This window comes from Narcine bancroftii, chromosome 6 (assembly GCF_036971445.1).
Source record: "Narcine bancroftii isolate sNarBan1 chromosome 6, sNarBan1.hap1, whole genome shotgun sequence".
Classification (NCBI taxonomy): domain Eukaryota; kingdom Metazoa; phylum Chordata; class Chondrichthyes; order Torpediniformes; family Narcinidae; genus Narcine; species Narcine bancroftii.
This window is the reverse complement of record NC_091474.1, coordinates 153016771-153033370: the sequence shown is the minus strand read 5'-3', so window position 1 is coordinate 153033370 and position 16600 is coordinate 153016771. Positions and strand designations below refer to the sequence as shown.

General features: G+C 37.2%; 1 protein-coding gene across 4 annotated transcripts in view; it reads right to left on the bottom strand.

The window, feature by feature from the left end:
• The window catches only part of pla2g7 (phospholipase A2, group VII (platelet-activating factor acetylhydrolase, plasma)), an 89744-nt gene that overhangs the window by 5305 nt on the left and 67839 nt on the right, over window positions 1–16600 (bottom strand). For 3 of the 4 annotated variants that reach the window (XM_069886383.1, XM_069886381.1, XM_069886382.1), the window contains exons 6-11: window positions 15801–15972; window positions 13500–13613; window positions 9072–9163; window positions 3924–4094; window positions 1499–1647; window positions 25–1046 (exon numbers count right to left, since the gene is read on the bottom strand). In XM_069886383.1, the coding sequence (XP_069742484.1) occupies window positions 934–1046; window positions 1499–1647; window positions 3924–4094; window positions 9072–9163; window positions 13500–13613; window positions 15801–15972 (811 nt within the window). In that variant the 3' untranslated portion in view covers window positions 25–933. Of the gene's footprint in view, window positions 1–24; window positions 1047–1498; window positions 1648–3923; window positions 4095–9071; window positions 9164–13499; window positions 13614–15800; window positions 15973–16600 lie in introns of those variants that run through there. The other variant, XM_069886384.1, reaches the window with a different exon arrangement.

Sequence of the window (16600 nt, the reverse complement as noted above, 5' to 3'; positions counted from 1 at the left end):
CTAATATGAAAAGAGAAAACAGAGTCTTAATCAAAAATTTCATTGGGAGAAGGTAACAAGATTAAATTAATAATTTAAGTTTACATCTTAGCAAATATTTCAGAGAAAAACCATAATCACTCTATTGCAGTTTTACCTTTATTGCCTATGCCCTCTACCCCAGACTCTGCACATTTTCTGAGTTGAAATTATAGTCTCTTATTTCACTATTGTTGGTGGAAATTAGCTCCATCAAATGTGTTGTGCTTTTTGTGACCAGGACATATCTGGGTTGTTCTCCATTGTCTGCTAGATGCCAGTCTTTTAATTACACTTGAAGAGCTTAGTGAGAGGTGCATCTGATTATGGATCATGTTTGTGACCTTCCCTGTGAAGGAGTTATTTTGGTTTCTTCCATACTTCTACCAACTAGATTTAAAAAAAAAATGGTTACGTGAGAGTAAAAGAAAACAAGGCTTTTGCTTGTATTTGCTGTGCCCTCCAGGGGTTCTCCATTGAGAATGGCTGCTCTACAGGAACCAAAATTGAATATTCAGATTCAAGTTTTAAGTCTGATTGAGAATGAACTGATACATTCAGAACAATGAGGTTAGTAAAAGAAAGATCGGTGTTGTACTTTAGCTTTAAGCAATTGAGTTGTCAAAATATTGAATGGAATAATGCACCATCTTAAAATCTGTGGAAACTCTACGTGAAACTTCAATTAAAGGAATAAACATTCAGGTAACTAACACTTGCATTGCACTCAATACTAGACTTGGACTACTTAAAATTAGTGTTGTCAGAAATCTACAAAAAGTTTTAAAAATATGGAGGTAATTGTTTTGTATGGCTGAAATTTGAATAATATAAATGGCAAATATTTTGCACAATAGTGAATATTTGCTACAGGTAAATCTGGACACTTTCTGGTGTACAGCCTTCAAAAAAAAATCATTGTTTAAATTTTGAATTTGATTGAGGCAGATTAATATTGGTACCAGGTATAACATGTTCTCCTTTCCCATCAATAAGAGGGTCCCATTGATCAAAATCTTGCTGAAGACCTGGAAAATAAATGGTGTTCAGATAATCTAGAAACAATTACTCAAGGAAGAATGAATATTTATTACATGGGGAAATTTCTCCCCATACTTGCTTTTACAAAATCATTCTGGATTGAGTTTTGGCATTTAAACGAGTAAGCTTCCCTTTATAAGTTCTTGAACTCTGAACCTGGATATGTACTTAAGCCACACACGGCATCATTGAATTTCATACCACTGATGTAACATATTCATACCATTTCTCCCATGGAAATTATGAAAAAAATTCAATTAATTCAAAATTCCAATGTATTAAAAAGACTTTTTCATAATGTTCTTTAAAATCTAAATTTCATTGTAGTGCCTCCCAAACACTATATGTAAAATTAATGGTTCTCTGATACCTGGAATTATAAAACTTAATCATGACTCTTTAGTTATATTTCAATAAGCAATTGGTATTAGTAACTTACCCAAGTGTCTTTGCATGAATGCTAAAGCAGCTTTGTTGCTTATATCAATTGCTATATGGGGATCAATTGTTCCTTTCAGTCCAAATAGCTTTCCAAAGAAATGACCAGTCAAAAATGTAAAATCAGGAAAGCTCTGATGTACTGTACCCCTGTGGAAAAAATCAGTAAATGAAGTAAACTTAATTGCATTGAATAAAAGGACTATAATAAATTTCCTACTTGTTCAATAAAGAAAAAAAAACTTTGGGCGGGGTTTGCAAGTTTTTTTTTATATTTGGACAGGCCTTTTTGGCCAAAGAGTCCATGCTGCTCAATTTACATCCAATTAACCTACATTTCGAATGGTGGGAGGAAATCAGAGCCCCCAGGGAAACCCCAAACAGACACTGAGAATGTGCAAGCTCCTTACAGACAGCGTGGGAGTCAAACCTTGGTCCTAATAGTTGGCGCTGTAAAGGTAATGCTCTAACTGCTACACCAACCATGCTGCCCACTGTTCTCAAATTCATTTGAAAACAAACAATTGTAAGTCACTTGTTTTATTTTGCACACCTGTTACGAGCCCAAAGGTCCCCAAAACCCAGCAGCAATAGACATTCACCAAGACGCGGCTTTCAAAACAAAAGTTAATTTTAATCAACTTCAAACATGAAAATAGAATCAAACTTTAATTTAACTCTATTCTTATACTATACTAATCCAAATTACCCCCTTCTAATTCTAAGTGCATGTGTGTGTAAATTTTAAGAAAAGTTCTTTGGTTCACAGTTCAACCTCACTTCTTCCAAGTTCTCTGGTTGCAGGCAATCACCATACTGTCCACAGAATTTAACATGTATAAAGTTTACCAGGCTTGGTGCTTGAAAGGTAAATGTTTACTGCTCAAGAAGGTTCTTGTAGGGTTTGCAGAGAGTGATATTTGTTGCTCCAGGATTTCCACAACTGAGGTACCACCACTAGTCAGTCACCTCAGGGTCTCCCAGATGGTAACCTCTTTCTTCAAGCTACCACAAGGTTTTATTCCTTCCTCTAATTCAAGAGAAACATCTAGTCATCTACTACTCTGGAACTTGTTTTCATCAGTTTCCATTTTTCCTGGATTGCACTTTTCAGCTACTTGTCAGGGTCCCACACACTGACTGACTGAGCTGTTAACTCTCTCTTTTCCAACTCCAAAGAGAGCATGTGACTTGTGTCTTGCAAAACCCCCCACCTTCTCCAGCAAACAACAGGAGTTCTTTCTTAAGTTGTTATCTTAGGTAAACAAAATCCAGACTTGACCTTTCTGTGAGCACTTTGCAGAAAGGGTATTGATAGGCAGCATGTCAATGGTCAAGCAGTTCAATTAACACCTACTTGTGAAAGGTGCTTACATTCTCCAGAGATATTCAGTATTTCTTCAGTCTTTCAAATAAGATCTGTTTTAAAATGTGTGCATGTACGTGACCTACTCTAAATCTTATAAATTCTCCCCAAATATTAATATTGTTACACACCACTGTTAATTATAAAAATTAAAAACAATTCTGCAAGTGTATGATAGTTCTGGTTGAATGTGAATGAGAACCATTGAGTTATTAACCTTGTGTTCAGGAAAGCTTTTACAGCATGCAACATATTTAAATAAGGATTTTCTTTTGAGTAATTTTTCCCAGTGTTCTGCAAGATCACAATTTGGAAATATTGAGATGCAAGAAGAAATTCTATTTTAAAGTACTGTGGAACAAATAATTTTTCTAACATGGCTTTAGAATTGTGGATAATTTTCTGCCTGGCATGACAGTGAGTTGAAATCTAGCATGTGTTGACAACCTATGGAGAATAGAATCAGTGATTTTAAAATGTATCAATTGCATCAGAAGCAACAGCAAGAAACTAATGGTTACTGCTTTTATCCTTACAATTCCTTCAGTAGAATTATTTTTGGATTATAAAATAAAACCAATGTCATAAATTTGTACAAAACAAGCCCAGTGTTACCCAGTTTCCCTCATCTCTCCCACCTCATTCATCTCCCCAGCACCCACACACTCAATCCATTGGATCTCAACCTTTTCCATTGTTTTCATCTGCCCATCATCTTTCCTTTCTCTGGTATCACTCATCACCTTACCCAATTCCATAATCTGCAGTCCTTTATTGGCTCTATGTTACATCTCCCTTTTTCAGTGGCTATCTCTGCCTTTATGCATAGTTCCATATGCCCATTAACTCTTCATCTAGGGGAATCATCACTTCCTTGCTCCTGCTTCACACCTCCCGCCCTGATTCATACTCTTCACCAGAGTGTGATTGTTCAAAAGTTTGACTATTTTAGACCATTTATCTTCCATGTATTCAATAAGCAATTAGAAACTTATTGATTTAGTTTTTGCAATTAAACTAGATTTGAACTCACTGATTTGCTTAATTTACAGTTACTCACATGATTGTTATCATCTTTCGCTGTACATTGTTTGAATCAAGTTTTTTAATTTTCAGGATATTTGAAAGCCACTGAAATTTTTCAGAGTTGATGAACAATACTGGCTTCTGTATCTTTGCATGCATCTCATCTTCTAGTGGGAACATCCATGCATCCAATGCCACTCCACAACTATATGTGGAAAAAATGCACTGCAATGTAGTTGATGAATGCAACAGTCATGTACATTCAGCAGTCATTTAACAAACACAGTTTATGGTTGCAATTGCTATTTAACTCAGATATTTCTTTCATCTGAAAACAAGTTAATATTTCATTTAAAAAAAAAACCATGAAATAAGCCATTCACCACTTACAGCTCACTCCCTTGTATATTTATTACACTATCTTGTATTTGGAATGTTTTCTTCTGGTAGATTCTAACTACTTCAAATTAAGATGCTAAATCAACTTTACCTACTTAAACTGATCATAATTGAGAAACAATAGTAGTTGAGAGGACAAAACAATTGCATTTTGTGGCAAATCTAAAGATTTAAGATAAACTTGTTCTGGGAGCAAAGTGGTACACGAGGAAATTTGAAAGAGATGCAAGATCCTAATTGGTGTTGATATACGGACTAGAAAGCTGCCTTTATTAATGAAAAAGGAATATTGCCTTAACTTTCAAAATACTTTTGTTCAGCACTTTATAAACACTAGCCCTCAGTTTTTAAAATTAGGTGCATAATAACTGGACTACCATTCTCTCAAGTGATTCTGTCTGTAAAAATGAAATTGATTACTGATTTCTATTAATCTTTTAAAATTCTATCATTGCTATCTCAGTCTTCAGCACCTAAAGAACTGCACTCTAAAGACTACAATGAGCATTCACCAACTGGAAATCACAGTTGAATTGAGTGATCCACTCCTTTCTGAAACTAGTCAGCCGATTGATCTATGCAAGAAATCCAGGTATGACCTTTGCAAGACTGCCAGGCACACTAATGGATAATACAGATGGTGAATGGTGGAGTCCTGAGGAATGTTATAGAACAAAGATATTTGGGATGCAGGTACATTGTTCTATGAAAGCAACAATACAGCTAGACAGGGTGAAGGTAGCATTTGATATGCTTCCCTTTATCAGGACATTAAGAACAGGAGCAGGGGCATCATGTTATAACTGCAAGTCATTGGTGAATTGCACTTGGATTACTGCAGCTCAGAAAGAGAGAGAGGAGTCTTGTCTGAATTTGGAAAATTCAAGGCTCATACTATTGGGCTGTGGAGTACATGGATGGAATATGAGGTTTTGTTCTGCTAGTTTAGTGGACATCAATGTGGAAGGGAAGTTGAAATAGCATTAAACCAGGAGTCCAGGATGGCAAGATGCTCTTAAGTCCCCAGGCTTGTGCTTGATCTCACAGGTAGAGGAGGCCATGTCAGGTGTGCCTAATGCAGTTGAAGGTCCATGTAAAATTTTTCACTATCACAGTATGTGGCAATAAGTCCGTTTTTCAGGCTGTGTAATGTGAGGGTGTAATAGTGTAACCACTATTTTCTAATATTTTCTGACTTCCTATTTCACTCAATAATTAGGTTTCACATGTTATATCTTTAAACTTAATTGTAATATTGTTTTTATGTAATTTTTCAATTGCATCACTTTAAACTGGAGATAACAGTTTAATAAAAATTATTTCATTGTGCTAGCAAAAATAAAATTACATTCAAGTTCAAATAAATTATACTTCAGTTAACAACCTTGTACAGGTACTCCCTGACTTACAATCGATATAAATGATTAGGATGTATCTCGGAATGGACGCATGTCAGAATTGCATACTTACCTTGGTAGTTGGTGTCCCTGGGTTCCACAAGCTGGGCGCGGCCATCTCGAGTCTTCGGTTGGTGCATGTACAAGAGTTAATTGCCCTAACTATATTAAATTTGTGCCCTTATGCATGCACCAACAGACCAACGAACCAAAGACTCGCACACAAGAATTAAGGTGGCTACACCCAGCCTATGGACCCCGGGATGCTGACTGACAGGATAAGTCTGCCCATTTTGGCTCTTACATGCCCTGTATCCCTGCTATAGTTTGTCAAATAGAACAAACAGCGTAAATTTTATAATTTTTAACAAATTTTCGATCGTATGTGCGGATGGACAGAAGTTGCATAGGTGGTAAGTCGGGGAGTACTTGTATTACGGAAACAACTTTTATTGTTAACTCCTTAACTGCAGATAAATGAGTAATTTTGGTTAAAATCATTCTAAAAGTTGTACAATGAATAAACTAGTACTTTATTGTCAGTTTTACATATTTCTAATCATTTTATCTGAACTTCACTACACTCTTATGATACAGCCATGGTATGGCCGTAGACCTGATGTATTTTTGCTGTCTTTTAATAATGTATGTTGATTGTGACATCTATTATAATCACTAAATTTCCAAATCTTTTAGTTTATCATGTGAGACTTGTTCAACTGTTTACCTTTAAAGCATTCAATATATTTTATCTGCAATACTCATTAAACCTTACTGCAAGTTTTCTGCCCACACCTGATTGCTATTGCGTGATTGTGGTAATTTTTCTACCATCAAGAATGCAATCCAATGGGATTGATTTATTTTTAATTTATCTGGAAATGAATGAGTAGAGGCGAAGATTTTTTTATAGACACTTTTTTACAAGTGGTAGATTCTGAAACTTCTGGCCTGGGAATGTTTGCTCGAATTTGTGATGAGGGCTTCCCTGTCAGTTAATGTGTTGCAAGCTACATGGCAATTGCAAGAAGGGAATCCATGGGGAAAATAGTTTTCCATGACGACAGTGTATATGATCTCACCCATTTTATCTCTCTTCCCTTCCATATTACCTTTTGCTTCCTTCATCTAGGTTCAATGATCCTATCACAATAATTGATTAATACATATATTTGGTTTTCAGTTCCTCATACAGGTCACCAAGGAAGATCACTGAAGAATAAAGACAATTCAGTAAAGGTAAAAGAAGCAAGGGCCTCAGTACAAATGCAATCAGTAAAGAGGCAGTGCTGGGAAAACTGCTAGGCCTGAAGATAAACAAGTCCCTTGCTCCAGGGTACTGTAAGAAATGGAAGAAGTTATAGTAAATGAGTTTGTGGTAGTTTATAAAAATTATTTGGACCCTGGAGAGGTCCCAATAGTTTGGAAGAACTCCACTATTGAAAAAAAAAGAGGTAGACAAAGGCATGCAATGTAGATCAGTTCAAATTTGAGAAAATGTTTGAAACTGTGGCGGCCTGCAATTGAGGACATCGGGCCAGCACATCGTGCGGCAGCAGATGCGGACAGAGATCGCTGAAGTGACTCCCAGGACAACGAACCGGCTGGGGGTAGAAGCTGGGCAGCATCAGACCAACAGCCTAAAATGGCATTGGTTAAACTGCCCAGCTAACTCAACAGAAACAGGCTGGGGAAGAAGGGCATTCATATGCATGGAAGTTCCCACCCGCTATTGTTATTCATATGGATGACTCAGTCAATCAGCAAAAAACGGCAGGAACTTGAACAGTATAAAAGCAGCCTTTCCAGCCCTAATAAAGGAGTGAGCTTTTTAACCTGCCACACTGTGTTTCTTTGTAGCAGTCGGCTACAAAACTATCATTAAAGAAGAAATAGCAAGAGATCTATATAGAAATTGATCCATCAGGAAGACACAGCATGGATTCCATAAGAGCAGGTCATGTTTACAAATTTACTTGAGTTCTTTGAGGAAATAATGAGTGTAGTGGGGAACAGGAAGATAGTAGTTGTATTTGCAGAGGGCATTTGATAAGGTGCAACACAAAAGACATACATAAGCATGCTTGGAGTTGGGGGTTAATGTATTGGCATGAATATAGGACTGGGTAACAAACAGAAGGCAGAGAGTTGAGATAAATGGGTGTTTGATTGGCAATCAGTGGTGCAAGGATTGGTGGTAGTCTCACAACTGTTCACAATGTACATGAGTGATTTGGAGGAGGGGACCAAATGTGCATCCAAATTTGTTGATGACATAAGGTAGAGTGGAAATGCAAATAATGGAGAGGATGCAGAAAGTCTGCATTGAGATAAAGTACTCCATCAATAAATGTGACGTCATTCACTTGGAAAGAAAAACAACTATTTAAATGATGAAGATTGCAGTATGTTTCACAGAGAGACTTGGTAATGCTTGTGCATGAATTGTAGATGCTTAATTTGCAGGTGCAATAGGAAATCAAAGCAGCTAATTGGATGTTGCCCTTCATTGCGAGAGGGATTGAATTTATGAGCAGGAGGTTCTGGTGAGGGTGCACCTGGAATACTGTGCAGTTAAGGTCTCCTTACTCAAGGACAAATCAACTTCAAGCTTCATTAGGTTGATTCTAGAAATTAAGGTTAGTTTATAAGGAGAAATTTGATGAGACTGACTATACTCATTGCGATTTAGAAGGATAAGAGGCAATCTAAAAAATATTTAAGGATTATGAGAACTGGCTGATAAGTGGTTCCAAGTCCATAGTCAGATCAGCACTGAGGAGTAAACAATGTCTTCTCAACACCAATCACCTCCTGTATTTGCGATCGTATTTTCCCCTTTCCTTTTTGTTTGGACGCCTGTTGACATTTTTCCATACCTTGTTGAAGGGGCCAAGCCCAAAACAGATTATATTTTTATCTTTGCTATATAAAGGACACTATTTGACCTGCTGAGTTTCTCCAGCATTGTGTTTTTACTTCAACCAGTATCTGCAGACTTTTGTTTTACTAATGATTTTGCTCTCATGTACATTGGTTTAAAAATATTTATAAAATATTTTGACTGGTTGTAGCATTTAATTAATCTGAGAGTTAAAAAAAATCAACACTGATGGGAAATGAAACAGGTTTTCTAAACAGATCACTCATGTATTAATTTTATAAGATTTAAAAAAATTAGGTTAGGCATTGGGCAAATTTATTTAATTTGGATGAGATTTTACAAAAGACTGTCTATTAACAGTAATTATAGAGTCTGGTGTAAAGCACAAAAGTCTGCAGACACCATGGTTCAAGTAAAGGCTACCCTGGACACTATACCTTGAATTACTAATAATTTACCACGTAATTTTCACTGTATACTGCTGAGATTTACCAAGACTTACCCAAATCGAACCTCCTTGCTAAGTGAATCAAGAACTGTGGCACCACCAAATGAGTGGCCCATGATAGCAACTTTACACAGATCGAGACAATCCTACAAAAAAGTGGTATAAATTGTAAAAGATTTTTTTACATTTTTTAAAAACTTTTAAAAAATGCTCTAAATTTACATTTGTTTAGAATCTATGATTAATATATTTCCTTCAGTGCAATACATAACTTTTACAGGCAAATATACTTAAGAGAACCAATAGATCTATGGAATACATAACCAGAAGTCATAGTCAAATGCAATCAACCTATCTTTGAGGGGCCTAGAAGAAGGCGACTGTAGAACCTGATTACTTTCTGTGGAGCTCATTTACCTGACCCAACAGTATGTCTTAAAAAAAAAGGATCTTGCTTGGACTTTGGTCTATTAAGAGCGAGCTTTCCACTAGGTTCGAGATACCTATATGATATTCATTATTAGACTATGTATCACTATGAAACACAAGTGAAAAATAAACCATTCATATTATTTTTAATATTTCATGGGATGATGCTGATTCTTGATCATTTTTATTTACTAAGATGGTTTTTAAAAAATTGAAAAAATGAAGTTTTGATGTAGGTGAGAGAGCAGAGGTGGATGAATAATATGCAATAGGGCTAAAGAATAATAATAAAATGGTCTGGTTCAAAGGAGGAACAACAGCTAAGAGGGGAAAGAGTGAAGGAAGCAGAAAGATGAGAAAATATCCATGACACTGAACAGATGGTTGAACTTCTGCATAAAAGAAAACAAATTTGGTTGTAAATAAAAATACATCTGGGTGAATGGGATGCAGAGAATTAATGTACTGACATGATACGACAGAAAATCGTCAGCAAGATCCTAAAAACTGCACCACTGATATCAACCCTATGATCTTATCATGATCTTTCCTTAAACTGATTTCAAGAGGTAGGTTCTTAATTACATTTAAACAGAAATACAAATTAGAAAGAACAAGGCATGCAGCTGCTGGAACCTACTTCATTTATTAAGATCAAGGCTGATTGAACACATCCCAATTCTGCTTTCCTATCCACTAACAGTGCTCTTTCTTGGTATCCAATTCTGCCTTTAAAATATTCAAAGATGCTTCCACCACTCTGGAGGAAGGAACTTACAATATCTCAGAACTCTCAAGAAAAATTTCACTCGACCTTGGTTAAAAATAAGTGTAAGGTAAAGGTTTCATTATTGTTACATAATACTGCATTTAGAATGTTACATACAAACTCCTTAATTACAAATCATTGACTTCCATTTCTCAATTCATCCTTTAGGATGGAAATGAAAAGCATCAAATTCTAGTAGATACCCCCTTAGCCTTCCTGCCTTTCCCCATAAGACAACCACCTCACTCCAAGTAGGTTAAGTAAATAAATGAATTGCTTCAAATACATGAATATCTTCTTTAAAATAAACCACTAATATGCTGCTGCTTCTTTTCTTTGGCTCGGCTTCGCGGACAAAGATTTATGGAGGGGTATGTCCACGTCTGCTCCAGGCTCGTTGGTGACTGACAAATCCGATGCGGGACAGGCAGGCACGGTTGCAGCGGTTGCAAGGGAAAATTGGTTGGTTGGGGTTGGGTGTTGGATTTTTCCTCCTTTGTCTTTTATCAGTGAGGTGGGCTCTGCAGTCTTCTTCAAAGGAGGTTGCTGCTCGCCGAACTGTGAGGCGCCAAGATCCACGGTTGGAGACGATATCAGCCCACTGGTGGTGGTCAATGTGTCAGGCACCAAGAGATTTCTTTAAGCAGTCCTTGTACCTCTTCTTTGGTGCACCTCTGTCACAATGGCCAGTGGAGAGCTCGCCATATAAACACGATCTTGGGAAGGTGGTGGTCATCCATTCTGGAGACGTGACCCACCCAGCGCAGTTGGGTCTTCAGCAGCGTGGATTTGATGCTTGCGGACTCTGCCAGCTCGAGTACTTCGATGTTGGTGATGAAGTCACTCCAATGAATGTTGAGGATGGAGCGGAGACAGCGCTGATGGAAGCGTTCTAGGAGCCGTAGGTGTTGCCGGTAGAGAATCCATGATTCAGAGCCGAACAGGAGCGTGGTTATGACAACAGCTCTGTACACGCTGATCTTTGTGTTTCTTCATGTGGTTGTTTTTCCAGACTCTTGTGTAGTCTTCCAAAGGTGCTATTTGCCTTGGCGAGTCTGTTGTCTATCTCGTTGTCGATCCTTGCATCAGATGAAATGGTCCAGCTGAGGTAGGTAAACTGGTTGACCGTTTTGAGTTCTGTGTGCCCGATGGAGATGGGGGCTGGTAGTCATGGTGGGGAGCTGGCTGATGGAGGACCTCAGTTTTCTTCAGGCTGACTTCCAGGCCAAATATTTTGGCAGTTTCTGCAAAACAGGATGTCATGCGCTGGAGAGCTGGCTCTGAATGGGCAACTAAAGCGGCATCGTTTGCAAAGAGTAGTTCATGGACAAGTTGCTCTTGTGTCTTGGTGTGAGCTTGCAGGTGCCTCAGATTGAAGAGACTGCCATCCGTGCAGTACCGGATGTAAACAGCATCTTCATTGTTGAGGTCTTTCATGGCTTGTTTCAGCATCATGCTGAAGAAGATAGTAAAGAGGGTTGGTGCGAGGTCGCAGCCTTGCTTCACACCGTTGTCAAGGGAGAAAGGTTCTGCTCCATTCATCTGCTGATGAAGTGTTGCCAATGCAATTTATAACTGAATTACAACCTTTTGTATTCAATTTCTCTGGGAATAAATAACAACTTTTGAGCTTTCGTAATATCTTGGAGAAGCTGCATATGAACATTTTGAGAATTATGCATGCGGACATAAAGATCCCCTTGAATCACAGAACTACGTAATCTTTCACTGTTTTAATTTTTTTAAAATCTTGTCAAAGTGGACAATTTTACAGTTTCCCACATAATACTCCATTTGTCTGATCTTTGCCCACTTACTGAACAGATCTATATTGCTTTGTGGGCTCCTTTTGTTTTCTTTATATCCTACTTTGTGTCATCAGAAATGTTAGTAATCACATATTCAGAGCTTTCATTCAAATATTAATTCAAATTGTAGATTAATCCATGACACACCACATTACATTTTGCCAACCAGAGAAAAGATCCATTTAAGCCAGTTTCTTCAAAGACTGGAGATATAACGTAGTCTGAATGTACAGTAAAACATCCGGATAACTGGCACCCTATTGGGATTGGTACATGCCAGGTGGGTGTATTTGCCAGTTGCTTGAGATTGTGTGTTGCATGATTGGTGAGCTAACTGCTAAAACTTTTTTAACCCATTTTCCACTATTTTTATGCCAGTTGCTTGAATTCCAAATAATAGGGTTTTACTGTATTGTATTGGTGGAATATAAAGAAATGCATGAATAATAAGAGGAAAGCATTGGGTACAAATAAAGTAGTGAGACAGGCAAATACTACATTTTGGTTTAAAAAAAGCAAAAAAAATTTAGAAGATCAGGTAGAATGTGTGGAAAGAGAAATAGAGTGAGCCATATCAGCTTGATGAGCCATTTCAGAACGGAAATAAAACCAGAAAATGCTGTAAGCACTCAGAAGATGGTACTTATTTATGGAAAGAGAAAGAGGACCCTTCCACAATGGGAATCTTCATCTGATGATACATTGACACCTCCTCTTTCTAAGTCTAACCTGTTGAGGGTTTTGAGCAATTTCTGTTTACATTTCAGATATGAATGTACCTCCCACCACCCCCCACATCCGCCCTCCCCAGATTCTTCCAAATGTGGCTTAAGGAAAGTTGCACTGCACTGGCACTTTTTTGAAAACTAAGAGCACTTTATGAGCAAGTTTCAAGAAAAGTTCTGCTCAAAATGCTCAATTAGTATTTTTGTGTAAATATATGGCAAAATGATTACAAATCTGCGATTGCAGCATATTGCCTCAGAACTTCCAATTAGTGGCACATTGATAGTGGTTACTGTAGGCACACTGGAAATTCTATTTCCCTTGCATGGTTTGGTTGATGAAATTTATGGAAAGACGATGGACACTCTGCAATTATCAGAATGCTCAGTGAATCTTGTGGAATGTCAACTGCACTCCAGCCTCTGTGGTTTGAATGTCCTATTCATCTGTAAACCATAAATGTGGTTGTAATCCCATTATTTGAACAAAAAAATATTTTTTGATGCAACTAAGTGGTTCTGCTGCTTCAGTATAATTAAGATTTAGTCATATTGATGTGGGTTTGTGTACAGGTCAGACAAGGCAAGGACAAGCAGTTTCCTTCTGTAAAGGCCAGAGGTGATCCAAGATGAGTCTTTATATGACCATTATTTGAAGATTTTAAATCCTGATATCAAATTCTTGAAGTGGTTTGGTAGAATTCAAAAACATGCTCTCTATATAGTAATAAAGATAAAAACATGGCCATACCTTCATTTTTGTGAAATCAAAGTCTAATGGAAATACATTCTGGAAAGTTTTTCCCTTATTTATATCAGTAAGCAGATTTAAGGCCTTGGTACATTCTTCTGCTCGTTGATGTACCTGTATATCACATGCAAAAAGAGAAAAAGTTTTCATATTGTTACAAATTACTTCGTTATTAAATTAGGAAACCTGTTCAGATACAGTTAATGATTAACCTATTCCATACCATTATTTACTGAATAGAATCAAAATTAATGAGTGGTAACTACAGATTTCATCTTGAATTGTTATCTCAGAATTGTGCCGTCTCCCATCCAATTTTTCTATTTAATTTTTCATTAATGGCCTGATGATACCCAACACACAACAGCCCACAAAATTAGAAAAATAGAGTGGAAGTAAACCTTTATAATTTATCTGTCTTGTTCAGACCTAAATGCTGGATCTGATTAAGATCACTAACAATAGCAGTAAGAATTCAGGTCTCGGAAAGTATCATTCCAAAACTCCTGGCAAAAATTGAGAATACCTTGTGGAATATACCATTGTTCAATATTTTTTCTTTATCAGACAGGTAGAGTTTGCAGAAGGGATTTTCCATCTGTTTTATAGATGAAAAATGAGGGAAGGGCTACTGGTCATAACATGATACTAGATGTCTTTTGCACCAAAATTTTCGATCACAAACAGAAATGCTCAATTTGCAGAAAATCTGCTGCATGCACATACTTCACTTCCCAGGACAAGTTTTGCAACAGAGTGCAAGAAGATTAAAATGGGATGAAAAGCCCATTTGTTAAAACCAGAATAATTGGGAAACATCAGGGGTCTGAAGTCATAAATTCTAGAATGAAAATACCAATTTACTGCAAAGATACTTGCATACAACACAATGCCTGTCACTAATTAGCAAATGATATTAGCCTTCAGCTTCTGGTTTTTCTTCACTCAACTCACACATTCCTCCAGATATGCAGTGTACAAATTCACATATTCTGCGACTTCAATTTCCCTTACACTGTTTTATTGCATCAGAGGCCTTCTCTGCTTTTCTTCTGATATTGACATTATTAATAAAGCAAGCCTCAGAATGTTAATACATTAATAAGATGAAATGTCACATTTTGACATTTGATGTTACTGATGGCTTTAATGTGTATTCAGTGTTTCTCCAAGCAAAATCCAAACCAATGAGCTTTAAGATTACAAAACATTATCTCTGCATTTTGACAACATACAGATTATTATTGTCAGGTTTTCCTAATCAGTTATCTTTTTCTTCTAAGAAATTGAAGGAGCCAAATGTCAACATGAATTTATTCTTCTTAAATCCTATCTGGATTTCTGTGGGATATTTTGACTAAAGGGATGCAAGAATAATTAACTTTGTATTTCATTAACACTCCACAGCTGAAAGCCATGACCTTGTTTTTACTCCAAGACTAGATATTGTTAGGTCTGCTTTGTTCATGAATGAGTGAGACAAACACCAGGCTGAGTCGAAATCAGGGTTCTTTGTTCTTTATTACCGGATTGTAACACTTGCGACTAACAAAGTTAGTCGGAGAATGCATTCTGCCGTTATCAGCAAAATGGTGATTTTTTATACCCTTGGATATGTGCTTAGAACATCATCATATCATTACTTGTCCAATGACTAAAACTGTTGCTATCCTTTCCCTGCTAGCTTCCTGCCTCTCAATCCATCAATGTCTCTCTTATCTTGTAAGTACAAGGATGCATTCTGTTACTCCTTAGTACTGGGTGACTCCTTCTCCGGTCCCATCTCATGATGTTTTACCTAACAGGAGTACAAGGACACCTCCCCTTCTTGTTACTGCCCTGTACAGGGTAACTCCCTACACATTCCCATCTCATGATGTTTTACCTTACAATACACAAACCTGCTGGCTACTCTGCATGTTAAAATACTGTACAAATTATACTGGTATTTAAATGGAATAAAATTAGTTGTTTCTGATAGTGTTACTTTTGTTCAATTTGTAGTGATGCAAGGTCGAATTTCTTCCAGTACACATCTTAAAACATTTAGGATTAATTGTTAGCTGAAGAGAAAAGCACATTTCAAAAGGGAGGAAAGAAAAACACAGATTTTCAGAGGTGATTTTGGAAATAGTCACCAGGATAACCAAATCCAAAGATAATTTTACACAGCTTTGTACTAAACACCCTCCAAAGTTTTAACATTTTAAAGTATTAAATTGTCTGCCCAGGATATTTTGCATTTAATCTCTTCTCAACCAAAACAAAATTAACTGAAAGGACAATTCGATGTCAACTTACCTGGAGATTTCGGAATGGGAATTCTTTTTCTCCCATTTTATGAGGCTGATAGTAAAGCCATTTCTCCTCTAATTGATCCAGTGTAAGTGTTGAGCTGCTGGACAAGGCAGGTTCTTTCACTTCACAAGCTGTTTTATCTTCAAAGTAGTGGGTTGCTGAAGCTGATCCATCCCTGAAAATGAACAAAGATCATAATTTTATTGAAAGTACATAAAAATAAAACCCAGGTGTTATATTTTCAAATTAACATTTTATAATATAGATATACATTCTTCTTCAGATTTTTGTTGAAAGCTGAAATGCTATTAAATCAAACTACTCCTTAACCAATACAGATCAGATACTATTTTTTGTCATCTAATATTACGTTACTTTTAGTCTGTCCCAAAGCAAAGATTTTCCATTAGCATTGCTTGGTGCCCCTGAGAGACAGAGAAAGAGAAGCAAAACAGAATCCCCTCAGAGACAGTGTCCATGGATTTGCATCCAGCACCCCCGTTACCTTTTCAGCCGCACAAGACTCCAGTTTAGTTCAATCCATTGGCAAACCGAACTAGATCCAAACCTACAACAATGATGAGGAAGCCTTCAGGAGTCCTCCTTACCCTCAACACCCTCTCGATTCATTGTACTGATACCCAGTCCTCATGAGCCAGTCTCCCATAGCCTGTGTGATTCCCTTGTCTCAAGTCACTAGCAGCCCAAAGCCTATGGGGGTTCCTCGCTCACAAGTCACCAACAGTTTGCTGCCTGTGTGTTCCTTTAGCCACTGAACCCCTTGCTGGTCCACCACTGTGGTC